The sequence below is a fragment of the Platalea leucorodia genome, assembly GCF_965183815.1.
Source record: "Platalea leucorodia genome assembly, chromosome: 9".
NCBI classification, from domain to species: Eukaryota; Metazoa; Chordata; class Aves; order Pelecaniformes; family Threskiornithidae; genus Platalea; species Platalea leucorodia.
In genome coordinates this window covers 30,601,188-30,627,831 of record NC_138831.1, presented here as the reverse complement: position 1 = coordinate 30,627,831, position 26,644 = coordinate 30,601,188, and the positions used below count along the sequence as shown (strand labels likewise).

At 57.7% G+C, this 26,644-nt stretch overlaps 1 protein-coding gene across 1 annotated transcript; it reads right to left on the bottom strand.

Annotated features, from left to right (window-relative positions):
• Window positions 1-4,177: 4,177 nt before the first annotated feature.
• On the bottom strand, window positions 4,178-22,780 carry LINGO1 (leucine rich repeat and Ig domain containing 1). The gene is made up of 2 exons (XM_082322572.1): window positions 22,724-22,780; window positions 4,178-6,096 (listed from the first exon to the last, which is right to left on the bottom strand). The coding sequence occupies exons 1-2, from the start codon at window positions 22,727-22,729 to the stop codon at window positions 4,243-4,245; spliced, it is 1,860 nt and encodes a 619-aa protein (XP_082178698.1). The 5' UTR covers window positions 22,730-22,780; the 3' UTR covers window positions 4,178-4,242.
• Window positions 22,781-26,644: the final 3,864 nt, after the last annotated feature.

The following is a 26,644-nucleotide window of genomic DNA, read 5'->3' as shown; positions in this document are numbered from 1 at the left end:
GCTTGTCACCCCTGCCTAGGCACAGGTATTGATCTCAAACCTGGCTTTTTGCGCTGCTCTACATGCCTCTGACACTCTGGGGCGAGAAGCTGAGCAGGCGAGGGGATTGATGAGGAGGGCTGGGGAGTCGGCAGGTATAAATGTCTCTCCCGCAGGATGCTCATAACTCTGCTCCTGCCTTGGTGGTGGAAGGGGAAAGCCGGGTGCCTGCCAGCCACAGCCCACGGCGGTGAGGGGGAATGGGGAGCCTGGTGAGGAGGGAAGTGCCTGGGGCGGGTGACGTGCCCAGGTCAGAAGTGCTGAATAACCTCGCGTCCTCCTCCCCGCCGGGTCCCAACACACAGGTGCCTGTCACGGAGATCCCCCTGGGGCTCCCGTCAGTCTTGGAAGTAGGGGAGGTAAGGCACATTTCACAAGCAGCCTCCCCTCCTTGCCCTGAACGCATCTCTTCCTGGTTTTTTTTTGCTACCTCTTTTAAGCTGTTTTATTAAGTGCTTTTTATTTATCCTTATTTAAAAAAAAAAAAACAAAAAAACCAAAAACCACAAGTGAGAAGAGCTGTCTGGCTCTGACACATAGCCCACGATTACCTGAGGAGCAATGCTGGAACCCAGCCCCTGCTCTCTCATCCCTGATTAAACTGCAGAAGACACACACTGTAAATTTCAGCAAAGGAGAGAAAAAGAGTTTATTCTTTGGGTTTTTTTTTTCCCCATCTTTACCAGCCATGAAAATTGCTGAGCTGAGATGCTGGCCACTCTGAGATGCTTTTCTTCTGCTCCATCCATCTGCTTTAATCACACGGTGACTGAAAAAAAAAATCCAGTTCACAAAGCATCGAAGATTAAAAAATCAGTGTGGATAATAAACTGCGTGGCAGGCAGCAGTGCCACAGAGCATCAGGCAAACTCGCTAATGAGGGACTTTGAGCTGCAGCTCGGATGCAGGGCAGGCAGCACGGCTTTACCCCCAGGAGGGTTTTGAGCAGCAGAGGTGGTGGGTCTCGGGGAACGCGTGGGTCTGAGTCGCAGGTCCCGGGCTGGGAAAAATCCTGCGCTAGCGCAGCCCAAGATGTTACGCAGAAAAGAAATAGTTTTCTCTCTTCTTTTCTTTTTTTAAAGCTTCTTTTTAACTGTGAAAGACTTGATTCCTCTCTTTGATTGCTGGGATACTGTAGTGTGCTGCAAATACCTTCTTGGACTTGGTTATTAGTGTTTTTTTTTAATCTGTGTGTGTTGAATTAGCTCTTTTAATTACAGCATTAAAAAAGGATAACTGGAGTCAATTAAGAAGCTCTTTCGGATTGCCAGTGTTAATAGCTGCCCAGGAACATGGAGACTCCCCTCCACCTCTCTGCCGTCTGTTGAACCGCTGACTGAGTTATTGTCAGCCCTGGCAACAAGGCTCAAACTGATATTTCTGCACCTAACGTGCCGCTGTACGCGGCTTTCTCGGCTGTGCTCAGCTTGGCATCTTCCTCCGGAGGGCTGAGGCCTCGGCACATCCCTGCCTCTCCCAGGGGAGCGCTGCTCCAAGCCCGTGCCTGGGGTCGCTGGAGCAGGATTTGTGGTGCAGGTGGAGCGAAGCGCGCCTGCCTTCAGCTTCAGGCCTAGGTTTGTGTGTTGCTGTTTGTGGTTTCATATTTAGCTCACTGAAAATGTTGGTTAAACACTGGTGGGAGGGGAAGCTCGCAAAGAAGCATTTTGCTTTGGCTCTCTTAAAAAGCAAAACAAAAGCAAAAGGCTTTTAAAAATGTTTTGGTTTCAAAGTTAAAAAGGAAAAGATGGGTTAGAGATGAGAAACTAACAAATCAAAGCTCCTGAAACCTGCTGCGGAGAAAGAAACACAAAATGTTTTGTTTGAAGATGAATAGAAAGCTGAAACCAGCAAAAAATCCCCCCTCCCTGCAAGCACAGATGTTTCAGGTTGGTTCTTCTAGATTGGCACATTGCTGGAAGAAAAGCAAATCCATTCTTTTCCCCGTCGGCACTCCAGGTTCCTGTTGCTTATTTTTTATCATCTTGTAGTGACTTTGATCCCTGAAGACTCCTTAAGTGCTTTACAAATCAAGCATGCAAATCTCGGCTCATCCACCTTGGAGATGCCGCCGAGGCTGGGCGGGCCAGGAAGCCGCTTGCTGGTGCGATGCCACCGATCCTGGTGGCAGCCGGGAAGGATGGGAAGCACCCGCCGCTTCAGTAACGCTTAGAAAAACCTTTAGTGCCCACATTACCAGGGTTTGCAGGGATGTTTTGTGCTTCTGGCACAGCCAAAGGCAATCGGGCTGTGCTGGGGTCCCCAGGCCACCTGGTACCAGCCCTGTTTCTCCCACAGAAAGGCCCCATGGGAGGGCCGGCCATGGCCTTCGCCGCACTCTGCACCTTCTGGGGGGTGGGAAGTTGGCACAAACCAACCGGGGAAGGGCTGAGGTGGTCTGATGATGCTTCTCTTATTTTCAAGGCTTGACTTGAGATATCTCTTTCCCCTTCGCTCTCTGTCTCTTAATTTTACTCTCTCCCTCTGTGGTTGCCCTCCTGACTTACTCCTTTTAATTCATTTGCTGAACAACACTTTTATGCTGATGCTTTCTGTAGCCTGTGCCATGTCTCGCTGCTGTAGGTAGCTCTGGTCTCGGGGCAGGGTGGCACTGTCACACCTCTCCCGCAAGGGATGCACCGGTCAGCGCAGCCCTGCCCGGGGGCCAGTTTGTCCCACGTTCCTCACATTTTCCTCCTTGAGACAACACAAACCTCCCAATCGCAAGTACCAGAGCTGAGCAAAGGGAGGTTGATGCCTGGTGACCAGACACCGTGGTGATGGGCATGCTGCAGCTAGCACCAGGGCAGCCAGCACGTTACAGCCTGCACCACCTCCCTGCTGCAGCCCTGTGCCTGTTCTCTTCTGGCTCAGGCGCTGTGTGTGTGTGTTTATAAACGTATGTAATTTTTTTTTCTTTTCAGACAAGGTCTCCTGCAAGCCTTGAAGCTAAATTCCCTTGGACATGCCTGAAGGTGCTTGCAAGTCTGGCTGCCAGCACTCAGGTCTGAAAACCACCGCGAGAGTCATTACAGGCAGGTGGGGAGCAGCGCTGGAGCTGCTGGCGCCGCTGGGTACCAGGGGTCAGGGGTGCCCGGGCGGGCAGGGTCAGGCAGGGCACTGCCTGCTTGTGCTGCCAGCAAGGGCGCTAATGGAATTGCAGCATCCCTGCCCACAGGGACAGATGTCCATAGCACAAGAGCCAGCTTGTCCCCCATCGGAGAGGAGACACCACTGTGCTGCTGGCAACGGCAGGCAGAAAGTCCTCTCCCCAGGAAAGAGGCAGTGGGGATCCCCAGGTACCCGCAGTCCCGCTGCCAGCATCACCCGCGCAAAGCCTGGCCCCGCTGGTTCTCAGCCCGGGGGTCGCGGGCACGGCAAGCGGCTGCCTGCCCTGCCATGGGGCTTCGCGTCCTTCTCACCGCGCAGAGGGCAGGCAAACACAGCCCTGCTCTGTACTGCTCACGCACATCAGTGCTGCAGCCCGGCTCCCCCGGGCTTTGAGGGTGGGCAGGGGAACTGGCTATAAAACCACAGCCGGTCCTTGGGAAAAAACGTCAAACTCCTCTCGGTGCTGTGCGGGGCCCGAGGCACGCGGGAAGTGCCTTTTGGGGAAGCCCAAACCTTTGGCGTCAGCAGGAGACTCACTCTGGCCTGGGGCTGTTCTTACTGAGGCGGCTGGAAAATGCCTCCAAGGCGAGAAAGTGAGCGCTCGCCGGAGATACAGAACTGGACAGATCAAGAAGTCAAGATTTTGCATTCCAACTATCTATAGGAAATAGGGTTCTTTTATTATTTCAAGTTTTCATAAAAATCCATAATTATTGAAATCAAAGTTACAGAAGAAAGTTCGTAACTTTTTATTGATTTTATTTCTTTTTTCTTTCTTTTCCCCCCCCCTCTGTTGTTTTTCCCTCTCAGAGTTATATCTGACACCACAGTCCATCAGACAAAGTCCTTACAAACACAGGAGTCCTGAAGACATCAGCTGAATGTTTTCCTGGTATAAAGAAGAAGAGGAGAAAGAGGTGGTGACAGTGCGGGTGCAGTGGGTTTGGACAGGGGTGGAGGGCGTGGTGGAAGGAGAGAGGTCAGTATGTTTGTAGCAATGTTTGTTTTTTAATTATTTTTCATTTGTTCATTTGTTCCTTTTTTTTTTTTTTTTAAAAAAAACCCCACCATTATTATTTGCAAATTGTTGCCTGGTTAAATCATTTTCATGTTGAACTTGCGCGGCGCGTCGGCAGAGCTGATGCCCGCGTCGGACTTGCGTGGCACGTACTCGATTTCAATGTTGTGCTTGGTGTTGCCTTTCCCCCGGCTCCACAGGAAGAGGAGCACCAGACAGAAGAGGACGACGCCCAGGAAGGAAATGAAGCCCATGGTGGTGGCAATGATGAGAGTCTTGATGTCAAAGGGGAAAGGCACGGTGGCGCGCGTGCTGTTGGCATCGCTCTCGTTGGGCTGGTTGGAGATGAACGCGAAGGTCTTGTTGGGCTGGTGGGGCCAGTCTGGGGAGTAGCTGCGCACGTGCAGGTGGGCCAGCATGGTGTCGTTGCCACCCGCGTTGCTGGCGATGCATAGGTAGGTGCCGTTGTCCTGGATCTGGGCGTAGCGCACCTCCAGCGTGCCGTCAGGGAAGACAGTGAGCCGCCCATTGGTTTTGGTAGAGATGAGGTGCTTCCGGGGAGAGAGCCACATGATGGTGGGGGGCGGGTCCCCATCTGCCCGGCAGACAAAGTGGACCGTGTGGCCTTCGTCCACGAAGATCTGCTGAGGTTTGCGGTCCCGTATCCGTGCTCGGCGGCAGGTGAAGTAGTTGGGCAGGAGGACGTCGGGGAAGTCTTTGAACTCCTTGCCCTGGACGAACTCGGGGGTGGAGCAGGTGGGCTGCTGCTTGTTGAAGTTCAACCTCCATCGCCGCCGGAAAACCCAGAGCAGCCGACAGTCGCAGGCTAAGGGGTTGTTGTCAAGGATGAGCGTCTCCAGGTTGCCCACCGAGTGGAAGGCCGACTCCTCCAGGGTGGTCAGCAAATTCCCCGACACGTTCAGGATGCGCAGGTAATTGAGGCCGCGGAAGGCGAAGGGTTCGACCGTGGTGAGCTGCCCTCCCACCAGCTGGATCTCCTGCAGCCTGAGCAGGTCATGGAGCATGGAGCCCTCGATGGTGACAATGGGGTTGTAAGACAGGTTCAGGAACCGGAGGTAAACCAAGTGCCTCACCGACACGTACGGGATGGATGTCAGGTTGCAGTGGGTGATGGACAAGGAGGTCAGGTTCAACCCGTAGAGGCAGTTGGACGTCATAGTATCCAGGTAGGGCCAGTGTGAGATCTCGAGGACCTTGAGCCGGTACAGCCTCTTGAATGAGTAATCCCGGATGGTGTTGATGTTCAGATGGCGCAGCCGCAGCACGATCAAGCCATGAAGGTGAGACAGGGCCTCCGTGGGGATGGAGGTCAGGTTGCATTTCTCCAGGGTCAGCTGCTCCAGGCTGTTGAGGCCGCTGAAGGCCCGGTGGGAGATGTAGACAAGGTCGTTGTCCCCCACCTCCAAAGACTTCAGGTTGTACAAGTCCTGGAACATGTAGTCTAGGAGGATCACAATTTTGTTCTCACTAATGTCTAGCTTGGTAAGGTTGCTGAGTCCGGTAAACACCCCCAAGGGGATCAGCTTGAGTCTGTTACTCCTGAGCCCCAGCGTCCTCAGGTTGAAGAGGTTGTTGAAAGCCCCAGGTTCAATGGCACTGATAATGTTCTCATTTAGCTCCAGCTCCTCCAGGTGAGGGTAGTTGGCAAATTCATCCTGATTGAGCGTCTTGATGCGGTTCTTGCCCAAGTCTAGCAGCCTGGTCTCAGTCGGGATCCCCTCCGGCACGACCATGAATCGCTTCCGGTGGCACAGGACGGCACGCTCCTGGGCAGAGCACTCGCAGCGCGGCGGGCAGCCCGTGGCGGAGCCGGACAGGATGGATCCCAGCATCAGGAGGAGAATCGGCTGCCAGCAGGCCAGGATTGGGCTGCGCATACTCGCCTCCCCAGCTACCATCCTATCTCTCACCTGCAGGTAACACAGGGTGGAGAAAGAGCAAGGTGGACATGAGCAAACAACGGGCATGGCCATGGCAAAAGGTTTACTGTCCTGGTAGAGCTGACATTAAGGCAAAAGGCACTGCTGAGGCAGGGCAGAGGTTCTCATTTTCCAGCTGAAATCCAGCCCTTTGGCTACAAGACCATCTCTCCTCCCCACCCCCCAACTTTCCACTTGATGACTGAACGTGCACAGACTTTGAGTGGAAAGCCTTGAGGAATCTGTGTCAGACAGACCTCGCTTCCTCGGCTTCTTAAAAAAAAAAAAAAAAAATTAATACCAAACACATCTATCTACATCCTATTTTAAGCTCTTGAAATTATTCTGTTCCCTGTAGATGGAGCCTGAATATAAAGGCTGCTTTGCAAATGCAGAGGAGCTGAGCACAGGATCGAGCGTCTGGGGGAACCCCGCTTGGGGTTGGCTGGGAATGGGGGTGTCTGAGTGGGGAGCAACGGCAACAACTCTGCAGGAACCAGCCCCCTTCCTCCGTGATCCCCCAGGCTCCGCAGCGGCCCGGTCTTGGTGTCCCCGCCCAGGGTTAGTCCCTTGCCTCCCACCATGCCTGCCCGCAAGGTGCAGACCCGCCAGCGCTCACCTCTGAAAAACAGCAACTGGTCAGTGTATCCATCTACAGAGTGAGCTATCCCCTGACGTGAGGTCCGGGGGCGCTGCGGGTAAGGGGTCTGCGGGGTAAGGGGGCCAGCCCAGCCTCAACCGGGCAAGGCCTGGCCTCCTGCTGCCTTCCCTGGGGAGGGATGGGAGACCCACTCGGGGGTTAGGGTCTGGCTTGTGCCCTGGCCCAGAACCGCCCTGGCCCACGGCAGGCGGAAGCGAACGCTCCCTCTGTTGCATTTATTTCCTTGTTCAAGCTGTTATGAGGGATCAAATCGTATTAACATTGCATATTAGATGTACAGCTACTCGGGACCACACTTATATCTATCGTTACGTGTACACTGCTATTTATGGCTGTCACTGAATATACTCAATACATTACTTCCATTGCCTCCGTTTGTATCCATCATTATATATCCTGTGTGTTACTTTCCCTGCTCTGGTGCTATTTATGGGTCTGGTATGCATTCTGTGCATTACTTCCATTGCGTCTGTTTATATTCATCATTTCCTCCAGACATATGACCCAAGTATCACTTTTGTTCCCAAAAAATTATTCAAAATTTCTTTGCAAGATGCAAGGATGAAAGATGATGGACTGGCCATAAAAATGTCCACCAGCACCATCTCGGAAACCACCAGGCCTTGGCACACCAGGCGGTCTGGCTGTGAGGTCCCAGAGTCCCCACAGAAATCCTCCTGCGGTTTTGTCCTGGCTCGCTGTCCTTCTCCATCCCCTTCCCCTGCTACCTCTGCAAGCGGGGCTGGTTGCTGGGGACCACCCAAAGCACGTCACCCCCGAAATGAAGGGGTGCGGTGCTGGGAGCTGATCCCACACAGCTCCCCTGGCAGCGGTGCCGAGCTCCCTCCCGCTGGCCCTGGGCCAGCACATCCCTGTCCAGTGGAAACATTTCCAGTGGGTTCGCTTGGGCCTGGGCCAGGCTGCAAAGAATCATTTGCTGGGTATTTACAATTCATCATCTCTCGTGTCATCACCTCCCTAGTGCTGACGGTGCTGGGCAGCCTTACAACTACAAGCGGGGCTGCTGCTACCGTTGCGATGCCACTGGGGTGGGGCTGGGGATGGGACCTGCGACCTGCTGGAGGGATGGGCCGGGCCCCGGGGCCAGGGTGGCACGGCCAGCTGGCAGCCATCAGGGAAAGGGCTGCACGTAGATTTGCCTCCCAGGCTGATGCCGCAGCCCCGGCCGGGGCTGAGCTGCCAGGGTTCCCATCGCTGCCTCTCCCCGCCAGCGAACGCCCCCTCCTCCTGCCCGTGAGGTGCGGCAGCGCTGCTGCTCCCACGGCTCGCTTGCCAATGCACACCGGCTCACTCGCAGCCTCCTCGGACGGTGTTTCTCAGAAACCAATTCCTGCTCCTCACAGCCGTGCTGAGAAAGCCATCAAAGAAAGCAAAACACTGCATGCGAAACAAAATACAGTCTAAGGGGCTTAATTATACCAGGGCTGAAAAGACTTCAGCTCATTAGAGTGCTCGGCAGCCGGCCTTATTTGGCTGTGTTCTCTGCTGAAATTTCAGCTCTGCCCGTGCGTGCAGCCGTGCGCTGGTCCCTGCGGGGTGCGGGTGAGAGCCGAATCCCGCCGCAAGGCCCCACGCACAGCTCCCGCATCAGCCCGGGCCTCCCCCAGGCCAAATTCTGCCTCTCCACCAGCAGGAAGGGGACTGCACCTGCAACACGTTTGGCTCCATGCTGTTGTCGCCGCACCAGCCTTGGCGGAGGGGCAGCGGCCAGAGCTGCTGGGAGCAATGCAGCATCAATGGCTAAAATATAAGCAAAGAAGTGATAGATGAACGAAGCAAAATCGGCATGGTGTTAAAGACGAGACAAGCCCACTTGCATAGAATTAAAGTCTAGACACACCTCACACGTTATTAGTTCTCAGCTAAATTTAAATCCGTGATAAATACAATCCCTGACAAAAACATCCGTAATCTTAATAGCCAGAGTCACAGAAGAGCTTTGGGAGAAAGACAATGAATAAGCTGAAAAATTCTGGGCTAAGATGAGCTTTAAATCACTTCTGGTTCCCATTTACCTCTGGCTGTTTGAGAGGAATATTCATGCTTCAAGGTGAGGCAGATATCAAGAGGTGCCCTTCTAAAAATTACTCAAATCGTGATTTTTGTGTGAGCTGAGGTCACCAACCCATGCATGGCTTTACCGCAACCGTTGCGCATCCCCCCCACAGTGGCCGGACTCATGTCGCATCAGCGAACCTCAGCCCAAAGCTAGGGCTGCCCTTGCGGCCATCCCGCGTCTGTGCCCCCACGGCGCCACGGTGCCCTGCGCTGGGGCTGTGGGTGCCGGCCGGGCAAGGGGCTGCAGCCACCTGAGGCGAGCTCGGGTGACTCTGGGGATGGGGCGTGGTGTCACCGGGGAAGAGACAGCAGCAGCCACTCTCAGCAACTGCTGCCTGCAGGGGAAGTGACTGAGACAAAATGCCACCAAGGACTTTCCAAAAATTGAAGCCCTCCAGATTTCCTCTGAGGAGGACCGTGAAACGTGCCCAAGCACCCCTCCAGGGTGCCCAGCCATGGCCCCAGCACGAGCTGCCAGGCAGGATCAGACCGCATGGCTGTGACGCACAGGCCAGGCCAGCCCAGGGAGAGCTGCAGCCCTCTGGCAGGAACATGGCTCTCATTTCTCACATAAAAAAAGAATCGATAAGAAAGGAGCAGATGCTGGACTCACTGCCCTTAGGCAATGAGCAATCCAGTGCAAACCAAAGCAAAAATCATGCTCAGAGCCATGGCATCCACTGACCCCTGTCCTCACCACCCCGCTGCTGGGGGACAAGGGCTCCAAAGTACAACCCCTTCCCCGGGGAAGGTGCTAGACTTGGCCCAAGAGGTGCAGATGGGCGCACTGGCGCCACGCTGCCTTGGTGCTAAATGCAGAAGGACCTGCTGAGTGTCTCTGGCTGGGACCAGCGCTGGGAGGAAAGATGCTATTCTGGGCCTGTGCCTGGAAACGCGGCCCGGGGCTGGGCTGGAGTGCTGATGTCCGTGGGGATCGCTCCGTCGTGAGGGGCACAGGCTGCCCTGGCGCAGGAGGAACAGCCCCGGGGCAACCAAGCCCAGGAGATGACCCAGGAGGGAGCCCAGGCTCTGCGCTTGGGTTTGCTCCAGAGGCTGCTGCTGCCCTCCTGCCCTGAGGGGTGGGCAGCACGCCTGGCCGTGCCCTCCACTGTCACCGCTGTCCCTGGGCTGTCCCCTGCTCACCGCCCCGTGGGGTGCCCAGCGGTTGGGGCCGGGCCGGTGCTCCTCGGCACTGAGCAATCTGCCACACTGACAGTCAGCAAGTAGCAAAAATCCCCGAGTCAGCTATAACCCCCACCTGGCAGCCATAAATTACAGCGTGGGAGACGTTCACCCTTGAACCAGATGCTTTCGAGAGCATTGAATGACAACGGGCAGTTTAGGACGAAGCGAGCCATATCTCCGGGGGGGGGGGGGGGGGGGGCTGCGGGTGGAACTGCAGTGCTCTGGGGGCTCAGCAAGGCTGGGGGAGCGCGTCCCCACCCCGTCCATCCCTGCAGGAGCTGACCTTGCTGCGGTGCCACGGCAGCACGGCCTGTGCTCCCAGCTCCACACAGGAGCGAGCCTGACCGCTGCAGCACTGGGCTCCCACACCACGGGCTCACCCCCATCTCTGGCCTGCTGGCTTTGCATGAAGCTGCTGAGACACAGCTCTCGGAGTCAGTGCTCTCATCTCCTCCAAGCTGCTCCAGCTAAATCAAATTTTATTGAACTTGACTACATTTTAGAGATAAAGACTCCAGGTTTACAAATAAATATTTAACAACCTTTCCTGCTGCTAAAAGAGTTGCTTATCCAGACCCCGGGCTCTGCACTAAGTGTTCCTGTAGCTATCTGCAAAGCAGCAAAACAAAGGGAGAAGCTTTAATTTGCCAAACACGTTCATGCCCATTTCCTCCTCTCTCCATCATTCCCCTGGCGTCCAGCACGCACCGTTGGGCCCTTTTGCTTTGTCTCTCCTTCCTCCCCACCCCACCTGCTCCCTCCTCCTCCTCTTTTCCCACCCAGTCCCTAGAGCGCAGTAGTAGCTGCTCTCCTCCCCGGTGCCCAGGGACGGTCGGGGGTGGGTGGGAGCAGAGGCCGGCGTGCAGAGCAGAGGGGGCAGTTTCCCTCCTTGGACCACGCTGCTTCACATGGGTAAAAAGAAACCAAAGAGGGAGAGCCTAAAGTAAGCCCTGAGCGCTGCCAGGGCTGGCTGGTGGGCAGCGGACGGGGCGGCTGGAGGCACAGCGCTGGCCTGGGTGATGGAAAGCTGCCGCCACATTTCCTCTGGGCCTTCACTAATGGTTGGGCTGTTAACGAAAGGCATGAAAACAGGCCACCACAGTGCAACGGGCTCCCCTGTGTCCTGTCCTGGCCCCAAATGCCCCAGCAGCACGGGAGGGTGTGAGAAGTGGGGGAGAAACGGGCAGAAGCCGAGAAGGACCTCCCAGCAGTGCCTTGTTCAGGGTGGTGGGGACACAGGAGCAAGCCGTGCAAGGCAATGACCGTGGCAGGTTAGCCAGAGAGGAGACCACCCCTAGCCCCACCAGCCACAGGCTGCCCGGGGTCACTGGCTCCCGCTCACCCACGTGAGGCATGGCTCTCCAGCCCGGAGCTTTTGCTCAGCCTTCTGAAGTATCTGCTTTCAGCTGCTCTGAGGCGGGAGCCTGGAATAGGTGTGCCGCAACCTGATCTGCTCTGGCAGTTGCTCTGAGGCTGTAAAAGAGCACGAAGCTGTATTTAAGATGCAAATCCCCTTCCGGCACTGACACGCCTGGCTGGCACCAGATACCCCCAGCAGCCCGCCTGCGGGACTGCCCTGCAAAGGCGTTGCCTTGTGGCAACCGGCTCTTCTACCCAAAGTGTTTCCTCGTGGCAACTGGCTCTTCTACCAAAAATGTGGTGCCCCAGTGCTGCAGGGGATTAAGCCAGGGAAGCACCAAGCCAAACGGCAAGAAGAGCAGAAAAAAAGGGGAGGAGGATGCACAGGAGAGAAAAGCCCTAAAGTGGGCTGAGGGGCTGGGACACTGGAAGGGGGAGGCTTTGGCCCAGCTGTCCACTGCTTTAGCTCTGGGATGTGGATCTGCTTGACTCCACGTGGGGACAGATATGCACGGTGGAGGGACAACCGGCGATGGCCTAGAGCCAACCTGGAGAGTGGTTTTCAGGCTCAGCAGGCAGGTTATCGGAGCAGGGTGATGGGAAGGAGATCCCGGTTGTCTCTGCAGGATGCTGAAGCTCAGAGCAGTTTTTTTTGCTCAGGCTGTTTCTTGCTGCAATCACATCTGTGCCAGAGCTGCTCACCCTCCTCATACCTTTGCTCCCTCGTTTGTAACGTCTTTTCTCTATCTTTGGCTGCAGATGCTTCAGTGCCCCATCAGCAAAGAAAACATCCTGACAAGTGATCAATAAGTAATTGCAAAGGCAGCTGCGGATGCTGGGGGTGTAAAGCCCTGAGCTAGCAAGAGATAAATGAGGAGTGTAAGGGTGCAGTGCACCGTGGAGCTCGGGCTTGGAGCCAGCCATGCTCCCCTACTCATCGACCGAGGTGGCCGGGACCCGGCCTGGCCCACCGCTGCCGCAGCCGCTGCCGGTTGGTGGTTCAACGTTTCCCATGTCAGGCAAGCCGGGAGGAGGATGGGATTATCTTCTGCTTGCAAGACAAAGAGCAGGAGAGCTGTGTTTCTTGGGGGAATATCTCCCAAGGGTCAGCCTTGGGACTCCAGCACTGGAGAGGTTTTGGGCTGGGTCAGCAGGAGGATGGTGTGCACTGGGAAGCTGGGAAGGATATGCACCAGCTAGTTGAATGGGGCTTCTCCTTTTTCTTTCTTTATTTCGGCAAATCTCCTTGGGATTCCCATCTCTGTGGACATGGAGTGGGTCACCAGGATGTTTAAGGTGCTCACCCAAAGGCACCCAGCTCAGCAGAGACTTGAGTGATGAATGAGTGCTGAGCAGAGGAGGCTTCAGTATGGCATGAGGGCCTCTGTAGATGTTTTTTCTTCCCTGTCTGTAGCTGTGACAGGATGGAAAAACCCCAGCCTCTTCTTAGGGCTACGGAAACATTTGTAACGGAGAGGTGAAAGAAAGGTCTGTCCAATGAATGTCTTCTGGGAGAGCCGCCAGGGTCACGATGACATTGCAAAGGCATCCCCTGCCCTCTGCCTCGAAGTGCCTGCGGCCAGCAAGGCGTCGCAGGACACGGCTGTCCCCAAGGCCCTTCGGGGAGAGCAGGGCATAGGCAGCTGCCAGAGCCTGGGCCACTGTCCCACTCCTGCTCATGCAGGGAGAAATCTGCCTTCTCCTCCCAGCACAGCCCAGCTATGGCTGGCAGCCGCCCTTTCTTGTTGCACTGGAGGGAGGATTGTTTTCTTCCTGGGAATGGGCTCGAGTGGTACTTGAACACCTTCTGTGCTCCCCAGGAGCGCTCCAAGCAGCCCTGGCACCTACCCTGGGCAGCAGCAGTAGATTTTGGGCTGGAGGATGGGGGACAGCCCAGGCAGCTTGGCCGTCCTGCCCACCGGCTCCACGCAGCCCCAGTGCTGCTGGGGCAGCTCTGCATGGCTCAGCACGCTGTGGCAGCGCTGCTGAATCAGCCGGAGCACAGCTGTACGGTGCCTGTGCTAAACCCTGTGTTTGTGTCAGGGGCAGGACACCACCTGATCTAGCATAAAGTGGCTGGTACAAAGTCACCCCGCTGCCAGAGCGCGTTTCCTCCAGATCAGGAGCAGATGGCATTTCTGTATGGGCTCACCTCGATGCTTGGTCCGGGAACTGGTGGCTTCCCACCCCCCAGACCCAGGCACCAGCCCCCGAGGACAGTCCCTGTGCTGCAGCCAGCGCCAGCGTCCCAGCAGCGAGGCGGGCAGGCCCTGCCAGGCTGAGCCGCTGCTCCTGGCAGTCCCAATGCACAAACCACACCTGGGGGCACTACAAAGGGCCTCGCAGGGGCGGCTGTCTGGCACCAAGACAAGCTGCTCCCTCCCTCCCGCTCCCTGCCTGGGGACATCCTGTCCCCTCCAGCCATCAGCCTCTGACAAAAGGTGTCCCATGGCTCTGCAGTGTCCTGGAGCTCTGCTCAGCACCCGGAGCGGGGCTGGGGCACCCGTCAGCTCCAGCAGCAGAGAACCAGGGCCACAAGCAGAGATGGGGGAGCATCCCTGGTGCCTTCTGCCCTCCTTTACCCAGGGCTGGCTCAGCAGGACAGTAAACACCAAACCAGCCCAACACCCTGGCCCCATGAGCAACCTCACTCCACAGGGCCATAAGGGGACATCGCTGAAGCTTTGCGATGTGACCCCCTCTAACAGCCACAAATCCAAGCCGCTGTGTCCTCACTGTGTCCCTGCCACTGCCTGAAGGTGGAAACCCCAGATCAAAGTCCCAAACGCTGCACAGATGCAGCAAGTGGGGATGAGGGACCGTGTCCCAAGCTTGCAGTGCTACAGAGCAACGCTGCTGCCAGGGACTGGTCACGTTCCGTACGTTTAATTAAGCCTAGACCATACTTATGGCACCACTTCTGTTCCCATGCCACATCCCTTAAATATCCCTACAACCAGTGCAGGATACCTAGAAATGTATAAGGGCTGCTCCGAGTGCTGCGTCTTCCCCTGGAAACCTTTGGGATAATAGTGAGAAGACTTCAGAGGACATAAACCCTGCAGCTCCGCGGACTCCAGGGGAACCTGCTGATTTGCCTCCCTTTAGGACCAGCCCTGATATTTTTATACTGCTGCCTAAAATAAGTGGCCTCAGAAGCCTTTTGGGAGAGGCCGAATGCAGCCCAGCCCAGCAAAGATGGCTCTCTGATAACCCGTTGGTGGGACAAGCTGCACGGGGCAATGAGGGTGCACATGCCGTGCTGCCAGGACCAACGGCCCTGCGAGCGCTGGGCAGCATCGGCAGAGCTGTCCCTGCCCCGTCTCCTGCAGGGATGCAGGGGCAGAGCGGGGTGGCAGGCTCGGGCAGGGGCACGGCTGCGTTTCAAGGCACTGCGAGAGATGAAAGCCCTGGTCCTCTCCATCCAGCTCCTTCCCGCAAGCCAGATCTCTCTCTCTCCCCCTCCCAGTTATTATTTTCATTCACATAATAACAAATTTAGTGCCGCAGGAATTTCCAGAAAGAGAGAAGTGGAGAAAAAAGGGAGCCAAAGAAAGCATGAGCAATGGCAAATGCAGGGAGAAGATTCCTCTTCCCAGCCTGGCTTTCTCTGTGCTGGTTTTACATGTATAATTCTTTTTTCTTTCCCCCTTTCTCGCTTGTTTGATTTTTGCATTATTTATGGCTTGTCTTCAGGGCCTGTATTTGCTGTTATTGTTTCATTCAACAATAAAATAGATTAGATAAAAAACAAACTGTGCTGAGCCACGGCTGAGCCCGCCTGTCCTGCAGTCAGCCGTACCCACGAAGCCCGGCAGAGCGGGTGCCGTGGGTGCAAGCGGCCAGGCAGTGCCAGCCAGCTGGGGACGAGGGGTCACCGCCTCGCCAGCCCTTCCCAGCCCAAATCCCTGTGGGTGGGGAGGTGCTGTGGGATGTGGCCTGGCCAGGATTTGGGCTCTGGGTGCTGCCAGCCCTGCAGATATGTGTCCTCTGCAGGTATGGGGGCTGCGCAGAGAGCTCCTGGGGTCCTGGCACTGCACCCAAACCTCAAACATCCCCCAAGCAAGAAGGAAAAGGTGGGAAATGCCGGTTGAGAGGAGAAAACGTAGCAGTGGAAACTCTGGGATTTTTTAGGGAAATTTCATTAAATTCAACATGCTGATTTCACTAGCGAGGGTGCCCCAAGTTGAGCCGGCACTGGCTGCGGGTGCTGTGCCCCAGCAAATCTCAGCTCCAGGTGCTTTGGGAACACATCCCGGGAGGCGCAACACCGTCCTGCAGCGTTGTGCCGGGGAACGGCTCAGTGCAGGGCGGGCAGTGCTGGCCTGCGGCTGCAAAGCAGCTGGAGCAGGGGCGAAAAGCACAATCGGTTTAATGCCTATGATAAGGGCTGTCAGCACGCCGGCAGCCTCAGCTGCGCCACAGGGAGCTGCGCCGTTCCCCAGCCTTTTCTGTCTTCCAGCAGGCAGCGCGCTGAGCCCGTGGGCACAGAGAAAAAGGAGGGACCCACCGTGGGGATGGAGCAGTTCCCCCGCTGCCCTCAATGGAGGGCTGCTTTGGGGTGGTTTTGTTGTGTTTTGCTTTAGCTGAAAGATGCTTTCCGCCCCTTCCTCCTTCTCCCCAGTGATGTTGATAATAATGCAGAGACTGCACTCTGGGCTGTAGGTGAGAACAAAAGTAATCACAGGGAAATACAGTGCATAGAAATTAAATCGGAAATGCAAGACCAGGGTTTCCATTTTGGCTGAGCTTCTGTATCGTTTCCCATTGAAAAGGATAAACATGCTGAGCACAAATCAGTTTAATGGCAGCACCTAATGGCAGCACAATTCCACGTTTCCCAGAGCAAATCGTAGCTCAAGCCCAAAGTGGCAGCACGATACACAGCACGCCAGCTCCGTGGGACAGCCATGGCATGGCACAGCCCCAGCTGAGCACTGGGGGACCACCAGGGCCCCCGCAGGACTTTCCACCCTTGGCAGCAGTGCTGAAATAACCTGGCTCACCAGGGCGCAAGACGGGCTAGTGTCCGGGCTTTGGGATGCGAGTGGGCCCTCGCCTGGCCAAGTCCCAGCAGAAAAGAGGTGTCTTGTTGGGTGTCCCTCACATCCCTGAGGTCCTGGCGGCAGACTCGGACCCACTGGGAGCTTGCGGAGCTGTGCCAGACCGCTCCCCCAGCATGGGCTGGGCAAGGAGGTTTACATCCTGCTCACCACTGTGGCCCCAATTCCTTCCCTACGCCTGGCTCCAGCAGCGCACGTTCATTTAAAGCATGGCTACAGCTGCCGTTTATTTTTTCTACCTAATCCTCGTTGCTGTGCCTTGCTCCATGGTACAGTGCATGAGCCGCTTGCCAGTGGAGCTGGGGCAGAATCAAGCCGCCAGGCCGGTGCTTACCTGTAATGCCCTCCCTGGCTCCCCAGGCTCACATTTTGGGTTAGACCATATCAATTTGGCTCTCTGCAACTGCCCCCAATCCAAAGGGGCGGTGGGGAAAGGCCGGGTTCAAGTACAGGATGGAGAGGTTTGTCCACGTGCCTGCGCAGAGGGAAGAGCCTCTGAGAGTGCTCAGACTTTGCTCGCCACCCCCAGGTTGCCTCTGAGGTCTAAATCAGTTGTTTCCCATTTCACACTCGACATCTCAAATCCAAACAAAGAGCTGAAAGAATAGATCACGTCAAAATATTTCTGCTTTTCCCTCCTACGAGAATTCCCCATCAGAGACCAATCCAATTAAGGTGCTGGTTATGAAATTAACCATAATTACAAGAGTGATATTTAATGTGTTGCAGTCTGATGAAGAAACAGAATGGAAATGACAAAAAAAAAGAAATTGTGGGTCCTGCCGAGATAACTAAGAGCAATGTGGGGTGGCGGGAGGGAAAGGGCTGCCAGGGGAGTGAGGGCTGTGCAGGGTGGCAGGGGCTGGGCCGCACCACGAGTGCCCAGCCTGGAGACCCCACAGCAGCAAGGGCAGGGGCTGGGTGCTCATGGCACATCCTTCAAGGAGCAGTGGCCAGCCTGTCCCCCCTGGGATCAGCCCAGCCTGATGGCTGCCAGCAAGTATTTTGCCATTTGGGCATCACTTGGATGGGGTTGGGCCGCAAGAACCATGTCCCAGGAGGCACAGGCCAGTCCTACACCTCCTCACCCTGTCCCCACTGCCTGTGGGGACCCTCCAGCTCACCCACAGGACTGTCCCCAGCTCAGGACACTGAGCCCAGCCCTGAGACAATGGACATGAGAGCTTCAGTGGGCAAAGGCTTTTTGCTTTGTCCTCCTCTGGAGCCCAGGAGAGTCATGTCCATGGATGGACACATGTCCGCTGCAGGATGCCGTGGGCACTGAAAGGCTGACTGGCTTATAGAGACACAAGGAAAAAAATTATGGAAGAAAACATGCAGGATGGTTAAACAGAAGCCATTTCTGTGCTTAACCAGGAGAATGAGCGAAACCAAGCCAAGCTCCCTGGCCCCTGCGACAGAGATGCTGACCTGCTGCCTAGCCTGGTCCCATGCTCAGTTAGGAGATGCTGTTTGGATGGACTATGGGGCCATGGAGGGCAAGGGATGGTGGCCGAGGTGTTGGCGAGGCCAGAGGGAGGACTGAGCCGCTGGCGGGGCTCATGGCAGGGCCCCCTCCAACATGGCCCTGCTGCCATATTGATGCTGCTGCCAATGCATCAATACACTCTGTGCATTCTCCTGGCCGGGCAAGGCATGGCCCGGATGGGTTCTGTTACTGACTCCTAACTCCTGCCCCCACAAGGTGGGAATCACCTGGGTCTTGCCCCAGCACAGCTGTTAACTCCAGCGGTGTGGGGTCTCCACTCAAGCTGGGCGCTCCCCCCACTGTCCCTCCTTCCCGCGCCAGCCGGCACGACCTGCTTCTCTCAGGGATGGAGGGAGCCTTTGCTCCCTGCCTCGGCTAAAGAGGAGATGAGGCCCTCTGTGGCATTTATCAGCATTTATTCAATTGCCCGGGTCAAGCTGACAATTAATGCTGCCCGCTCAGACATGGCCACCTTTGTGCGACCTGTCTTTCTCGTGGCTCGCCGTGCCAAGGTGGGGCACAGGCCACGCCGTGCTGCTGACGGCACTCCCGGGGCTGGGGAAGCTACGGCGGGGGGGGTACTTGTGGTGTTTCTCCCCTTCCCCAAGCCAGTCCTGTCCTCGGATGCTCCTCTCCCTCTCTGTATCACACATGCCCTGCAACTGTCCCAGAGGCTGCAGATTCAAAGAGCCACCAAAACTGGCTGTTAGTAAGACATGTCCCCAGCCAGGGTCACGCAGCAAAGGCAGGGAAACCTCTCTCCATGCAGCCATTTCCCTCCGCAAGCTCCAATTTTACTCCCCCAGATGGAGAGACAGAGGAGGGGAAAAATTGACTTGGAAGAAAATTGAGGCCGTGGCCTTCAGTTGCTTTCTCCCTTTATTTTTCTTGGGTTGTTTGATTTGAGTTAAGCATTTGTAGCCCTATTCTCTCTCATCCCAGCCTTCCCCGCTACCTGACAAGCTCATCTGGCTCTTTTCCCACCAAAAGCCATTTCTGCTCATGCTAGGATAAACCCTACTCCCTTCTCTTCTCAGAGTTTAGCAGAGAAGGGAGGGGAGCTGCTGACTCAGTGCTTTGGATACATTTGAGAGCTGGGCGAAGACCCTCCCTTGCTGAGCTGTGCCACAGCTTGCACCGCCGGCTGTGCCCTCCTCTCGCCACCTCCAAACCACTGCCACGGTGGCCGGTGTCGAGCATAAAGGGTGAGTATGGGGACACTGCTCACATCAGCCTGCACCATGGAAGGAGAGTCAATACGAGCCAATGGCGCCACTAACGTCCACCCCAGCGCCAGCACTGCCCAAGCGAACTCCCCAAGGGGCCATGAGCCAAGGGGGGGACGCAAGGGCTGGCAGGGCTCAGCTGAGGTGACGTGGAAGAGTGTCTCTCCAGCAGTTTCCACACCTCAAGCTTCTCAAAAAAGTTGGTGGAGTCGCATTTTCCACCAGGACGTTCATGGAGACGTACCCATTGCAACACGTCCTCCCCTGCCTCGAGGCGACGGGTCCAACCCCCAGCCCTGACACAGGTGTCACCCCAGAGCTGTCACAGCACCCCCACCCAACAGCCGTCCAACACACCCGGGCCCCTCGCTGCCCAGTGACAACCACATACATGAGACAACACCTGATGGGGTGTATTAATCCTCATCGAACCACGATAGGTTCAGTTGTGCTTTATAATTCAGCAACCGTAATTACACTATAACTACACTATAATTGTGGCGTTATTATAAAGTGATTTATCAATCCCTGAAATTAAACCTCAAGTTACAGGATTTCATACTTGTTACATACATCAAGCAGTATAAACTTCAGCATCATTACAGTGACTGTATTAAGCAGGAAACTAAAGGAATAATAAGTCGTTCAGTCATGCTGTTAACCTTCCAGAGATATGAAACAGTGGTAATTAGAGATATCACAGAGTAATTACGTTATAGGTGTAGAGTAACTGCAGCACGGTACAGTATTACAGAAGTATAACCATTCGTTTTGTAATTAATCCCTCCACAAAAAGGCTTGGAAAACCTGACTCTTCACCAGGTGCCCTGAACTCGGCCCCACTGTCTCCTCCAGTCGCTTCCTGCCCGTCCTGCGGGAGCCTCACTGAAAGCTGGGGCTGCCCAAGCGCCTGGGGCAGGCAGGTGCCCCTGCCCGCGGCCTTGACATCTCCAAGCTGCTGGCCAGGGGCTCACGGCTGAGAGAGAAGCCCCCTCCTGCCACCTGGTAACCTGCAAAGTCCCCGCCAGGGACACCGCTGCCTCCAGGGAGTGTCTGTCCCCACCCCAGAGCGGCAGTGCTGGGGAGGGAATGGAAGGCCCTGGCTATGGGGAAAACTGCCCCAGCATGTCTGCAAGGAAGATGTGGAAGCTTTAGCCCAGGGCCACATTTCTCTCTCGGCCTTGCTCACCAGCCTTGCTAGGCTAAGATCTTCAGAGACCACGTCTCCTCCATGGTATTCAGTTACTGAGCCAACGTGGTCCAGGAAGGAGCCAGGAGCAGCAGGCGAGAAGGCACGGCCAGCCCAGACATCTCCTCCCACCAAGCCCCAGCCTACGCTGCTGGGATGGGCGGAGGGCTGAGCGAGGCTTCGTGCACCAGGAGAGCGAGGCTGCCCTCAGCTCCGTGCCACCTGGGACAGGCACAGGCTGTTAGTGGCCACTGGCATTTGCAAGAGGTCCAGGAGACGGACAAGGCTGCACTTGAAACCGGGGAAGCAGAAGCGGAGGAAGGTTGGGGCTGTGGTGCGGGCGTGGGGCTGGAATAGCTGCCTTTGGGGTGGGGATGGGTCGGGCAGTGCAGGCAGCCCTGGTGAGGTCCTTGCAGCCCCCGTGCCGGCGGGCTGGCTGGAGGCACAGCCACACCGCTGCCCCGGCAGGCGTGAAGGTCAGGTCAGGGCTGCTGCAAGTGGCAGAGCGGGGCGGAGAGGGTTAAGGCTGGCGGGAGGGCTGGGATGGGGATGTGGAAGGGATATCATTTCAGAGTGGGGGTCCGGTAGGAGGTGCAGAGGAATGGGAGATGGAGGGAGAAGGAGCAGATCCGTAGAGCAGGGCTGCTCCTGGGGATGCCTGAACTGCTCTGCCCCACACTCGCCCCGTGGGCCAAGACCCAGAGAACAGCGTTGGCTGGGGGCGAGCGCAGGGCTGTCACACAGGTCCCCTGCTGCAGGCCAGCAGGTAGAGTCACTTGCTGGACAGGGCGTTTGCTGGGGAAGGAGTGCGGATGGCGACTGCTCGGGTAGTAGCTGGGCTAGTGACAGGCAGAGAGAGGCAGCGGAGCCTTGGCTTCAACAACCAGCACGTACCCACGGTGAGGAGACCTGATCCCACGGGTGCCCACACTCACGCTGTCCCTCCCTCCTAGTGCAAATCACTTTCACAGCACCAGCACTCTCATTTCTTCTCAGAGGCAGCACCTCCAGCACCTGGAGCAAAGTGTGCCTCTGCCCTTCGCTCAGAGCTATTTATACATCCAAGGCACAAGGTAAAAAATCCAATAACCTACACAACAGCATCAGAGAGCAACAAGCAACAGCACCACCTGGGAGGGCTCCCAAAGCCCTTCTGGCCAGCAGGCTCTTGGGCATCCTTGCAATCCCGGCTGTCCTGTGAAGCCCCTTCAACATTAACCTTCTTTTTTCTGCCAGATGCAAACCGAGGGCTGAGCCCACGCTGGCAGCCTGACCCTCCCCAGCATCTCCAATCCTCCAGGCTGGCTCCTGTGTGTGGGGCCCCGGCGGGGGGACCCTTCAGTGCCCCCACATGCCCCCCCGGAGCCTGAGGGATCATCCCATCCAGCAGCAACTCCCCATGGCCACAACTCACCTACCTCCAGGCTGGGGGGCTGGTGATGGAGGGGTGAGCCCCCACCCCAAAAAATTACCCCCCATGACTCCTGCCTCCAGCCTGGTCGCTCAGGGCTGGTGGGCTCCCTCTGCCCGTATTTAACCCTTTGTGTCTCTGCCTTGGGGATATAGGCAGAGGGCCGATTCCTCCTCTTGAATTAACCCTTGCTGGCTGGGGAGCTGGGCACAGTCTGTTTGAGAACTGATCCCCCTGCTCCCCAGCAAGCCCTGGCAGGTAGCGCTGTCCCGGCCATACCCTACCTGAATATGTAATCTGCTCCAGGCTGGCTAACTCATCTGCTGAGCTACCGGGGGAGGAAGAGGGCTCCCACATCAGGATGCAGCTCTGTGCTCGCCTCAGCACCACCGAGCCCCAGCCCTTGGCCGGGGGAGTCAGCCGCGGGTGGCTGGGACCCCAGCCCCGCACGCCGGCCCCGCCTGGCTGCAAGCTGCCCTTCCCGCAGGGGCTGGGCTGGGGCTGCGGGGAGCGGCTGGGGAGAGGCGCGGGGGGAAGATCAGCGGAGGGAGGACGCCCGGGCAGAGCAGGGCGGTGGAGGCGGCAGGACCAGCACCAGAGGGGCTGGAGGACAGTAAGGCACACGTTTCCCCACGCCCGCCCCACGGCGAGCAGCCCCGGCAGCCCCCGGCCGCGCTGTCCCTTCGCCGCCCGGCGGTGCCCGCACCGCTCCCCGCGACCCGCACCCCGGGGCGCGGCGCACACCCGGCACCGCCGGGCACCCGCGGCACGCACGCACACACACACACCCGCAAACACACCCACGCACCCCCCCCGACCTCCCCGGTGCACGCACGAAGTTCCCAGCCCGGCGCCGCCGAGCACCGGCGCGGGTCCGGCCCGGGGGCACGGAGCCCCGCAGCTCCCCCGCACCGCCAGCCCCGGTCCCCCCGCTGCAGCATCCCCGTCTGTCTTACCTGCATCTCATTCTCGCCGGCGATCTCCTTCGGTCAGAAATGGCATCTCCCCCGGCCCCCACCCCCTCCGCCAAAACCTCCACCTGCAGTAACGCAGCTCCCCCTCTCCGCAGCGACAGCACGGGAAGCGGCGGCACTCCCGGGTCCGAGCCGCCCCCCCCAGCCCCGAGCCCGGGGGAGGGCCGGGCCGGGCCGGGCCGGGCACGGGGCCGCTCCGGGGCCGCCCTAGGGACGCGCGGCGACCGGCTGCCTCCCCTCCGCTCCCGCCGGGCGGCGGCCGGAGGCGCTGCGGGGCGGCGGCATCGCCCCCCCGGGCGGGCTGGCACGGCCCGGGCTCCGCACGCCCGCTGCCGCCGGCCGGGTCTGCCGCGGCAGGGCCGGGCTGGAAGCCGCCGCCGCCGCGCCGGCCCCCGCCTCCCCTCCGGGAGGAGCCGCCGGCGGGCGCGGGGCGGTGCGCGGAGCAGAGCGGGGACGGGAGCGGCGGCGGCAGCCGCGGCCAGACCCCTCCTCCCGCCGCCGCCCCCGCTCCAGCGCGGCGAGGGGAGGCGAGGGGCGGGGGTGCGGGCCCCGCCGGGGCCGGGGCTGCGGGGCGGGAGCGGCGCCGCGTCCCCCGCGGGCAGGGGGCAGCGGTGCTTTTCGGGGAAGAGCCGCTGGCTCCCTCGCACGGGCGAGGGTGCTGCGGCACCGGCAGGGCGAGCGGCTGCCCCCGCCATCCGGCGGCGAACCGGGGCCGGTGGCGGCTGGTCGCCCCCGGCAGCCCTTGCAGGGAGGGAGGCCACCGGCAGTCCCCGCTCCTCCGCCGCTGGTGCAGCCTCCTTGCTCGCAGGGGACGGACTAGAGGAGCGCTGCCGGTCGCCCTTGCTTCAGTGCCCAACCCTGCCTGCTGAGGGAAGATGCCCGGCTACCCTGGAGATTTCAGAGTGGTCCGTCCTACAGCAGCTACCTCTGCAAAGCGTTTTGCTCCTCTTTTTTCACTGCCCCCCCCAACCACATCAGAGGAAAAGGGCTGCAAGGGGTGGGGGAGACGCCTCCGGGGACTGATCTGGGACCTGGTGATCCCAAAGGCCTCCTCAGAGGCTCGGCGCATGCTGAGCTGGTGGCATCTCATTCAGGACTAAGTGCACGACTTCCCAAGCGCTGCCCACTGCTTCACCCCCTTCCATAATGGACACTGATTTATCGAGCAGCATTAGCAGATTTGCCCAGTGCTGGCTTTTCCAGCGGAGGCTGATTTCTCCAGCAGTAATGGACACAAACTTTGCTTCTAATGTGCACTTTCCTCTCCTGCTTCCTCTCGGCAGGGCTCTCCTGGGGCGCTTCCCACTCCATCCTGCTTCTACCCAGCTGTCCCCGCAGCGTGGCCGGCCATGGGCCAAGGTGGGCCTGAGACAGCTGCACCAGGGCCCTCTGTGCTGGCACGGTCTGGGGCCAGAGGCTCTGTGGGAGTCCCTTTGCTGGGTCCCATGAGCCTTCCCTTGGATGGCTCTTTCAGCCAGTGGGAGCTTTTGAGGAAGATGATGGCTTGGCCTTCCTCCACGAGCCATTTAACCAAGCCCAGGGGTGGAGATTCCCATGCAGAGCATCCCTCTGGGCAGGCCTCCCTTCCTCCCACCTGTGAAAGCGGAGCTGCGTGCTCGCCCCAGGCCTCTCCCGTGCGATGGCGTCCCCTCAGCCTGCGGGGAGGCCGGCGGGCGGCGTGCCAGAGCTGGGCGAAATGCCCACGCGTGCCTGCCATGGAGCATGGGAGCCCAGCGGCTGTCCCGAGCTCATGTCCCTGCAGTGGGCTACGAGCAAACCCAGGGCGGCATGAGCCCCCCTCCGCACTCAGACAGAGGCTGCTGCCTCCCCGGAGCCCACAGCGGAGCTCGTTATCATCCTGCTTGGCACATGCGAGCTTCTGAGTGGAGCAGGAATAAACAAAGGGTAGGCACCAAGAGCTTGCCAGCTGAGGGCTGAATCACTCCAGCTCCCTGCTCCCGCTTGGCGGTCCTGCCCACTCCTAGGCTGCCGTCTCTCCTCCTGTGGGCGCAGACCCCGGCTCGGCTGGGAGGGTGGGTGCCTGTCAGGCGTGCAGCCCTGCGTGGGCTTGTGCAAAGGATCCTCATGGCAAGAAACACGGGGAGGTGAGAGCGCGTGTGTGCGTGCAGGCGCGCTCTGTTCCTGACATCAAGGAAATTCAGCCTGGCCCCTCTCAGTGGTCCTCAGACCTTTACTCAGCGCAGATCGATGCCTCTTATTATTATGGCTATTTCAGCGATGCCATCGATGTTAATAGCACTTCACAAACACAGACAAAGCTGGCAATCTGAATGCGGCCAGAGAAAAACAAACAGAGGACAAAAGACAGGCTAAGAGCTCTGAATGCCGTTTTTAATGCTTCCCCCCCCATGGTTAAAGCCCCACTAAAGTGCAGGGCACCACGTATTCAATAATAACACTCCAGAATAATTCCTGGCATTGTCTGGTGTGAGAGGGGAAATTTCACCTCAGCCCTTCCACAAAGATACAGCAAATAACGCCATGCAAGCGGCGCTGGTGGCCGTGTGAGAGCGATGCTATACGCTGCCTGGAAGCAGGGGGCCTTCCAAGACCGTCTTTCCCACCTCAGCTCCAACTGCCATCCCCACTCTGGTGGCGGCGCGGTGAGCGGCAGAGGATGAGGGACTTGGTGTGAAGAAGCAGAGACGAGCTTTTGGGCTAAGATGGCATCCATGCACGCCTCTCCTATAAAAAAGTCCTGTGCAAAACCTGCACCTGCCTTTTCTGTACCCTCTGTGTGTGATTTCCGACTTGGGCAGGCAGAGGGAGCGGTGCAGCAGGAGAGGCGAGGGCAGCACAGGTACGCCAGGCACGGCAGCGGAGCAGAGCCCTGGTTTGCTCTGCCAGCTACGGTGGTGCGTTTTGGCCAGCAGTGAGGCAAGGCAATGGGGAACATGGAGAGCACAGTGAAAAGAAAGCATCACTTAATAACCCCTCTCCTAGCTGGGCGCAGGAGCATGAAGGCCCCTATCCATGGCACCAGAGTTTATCAGGAGCTGTTACACCTAATCTCCCCAAGATCTGCTACACCCCTGAAGGAGCAGCGCTGCCACTTGGGCTTTTTCCTTCCTCCAAAAACTCTCACCCCACCTCATGGGTGACACTTCCTTACCCCAACAGCCCCAAGGACACCTTGGGCAAAGGCAGATCCCAGCAGCAATAAACCCCCTTGATCTCTGCAGGAGGAACTGCACAGAAGCCCTAAAGGCTCGGACATTTCTGCATTTATTGACCTGTCATTGTAAGCTCCGTGCTGGCCAACCCTTTGTGCCCTTCTTGCCCCAAAATGTTGCCGTTGTGCAGCCCTGGTGCAGCAGTGAACTCCTGGGATTGGAGTAAGTGATCAGGACAGCTACCCAGGAGTGAGGCCAAGGCACTTTCCCCCAGGGACCAGTGAGCAGCACAGCTCACCCCACACAGCACCAGAGACCCAGACCTACCTGGGACTGTCAGGTTGTCCCCAGCTCTTCATGGGCCACCGCTGGCCAGCATCTCACCACCACAGACAAACAACTACCACGAGGGGCTGAGATCATCCCACACACAGACAGTAACGCAGCCCACCCTTAACATGAAGGACCCACTTGAAGGGGAGCAGCGATGCAGCTCAGAGGGGGTAAGTTTGTAATGTTACCTGGGAGAAGGGCATCAATGAGACATTAGGAAAAAGAACAGGATAACTGGGTGCTACCGTTCCTAGCAAGGGGCTGCTTTTGTAGAGGAACATTCTGAGTTAAGGTAAGGGCGAGCTTACTGTTAAGGTCCCCGAGGTGTTGTAGCATGGGTGACAGAGCGCTGGAGACAGCTAGAAGTACGCACCCAAACCTCGCTGGAAGTATTGCCCTTTCCTGTCTCCACTAACAGCCTGTATCTATTTGCAGC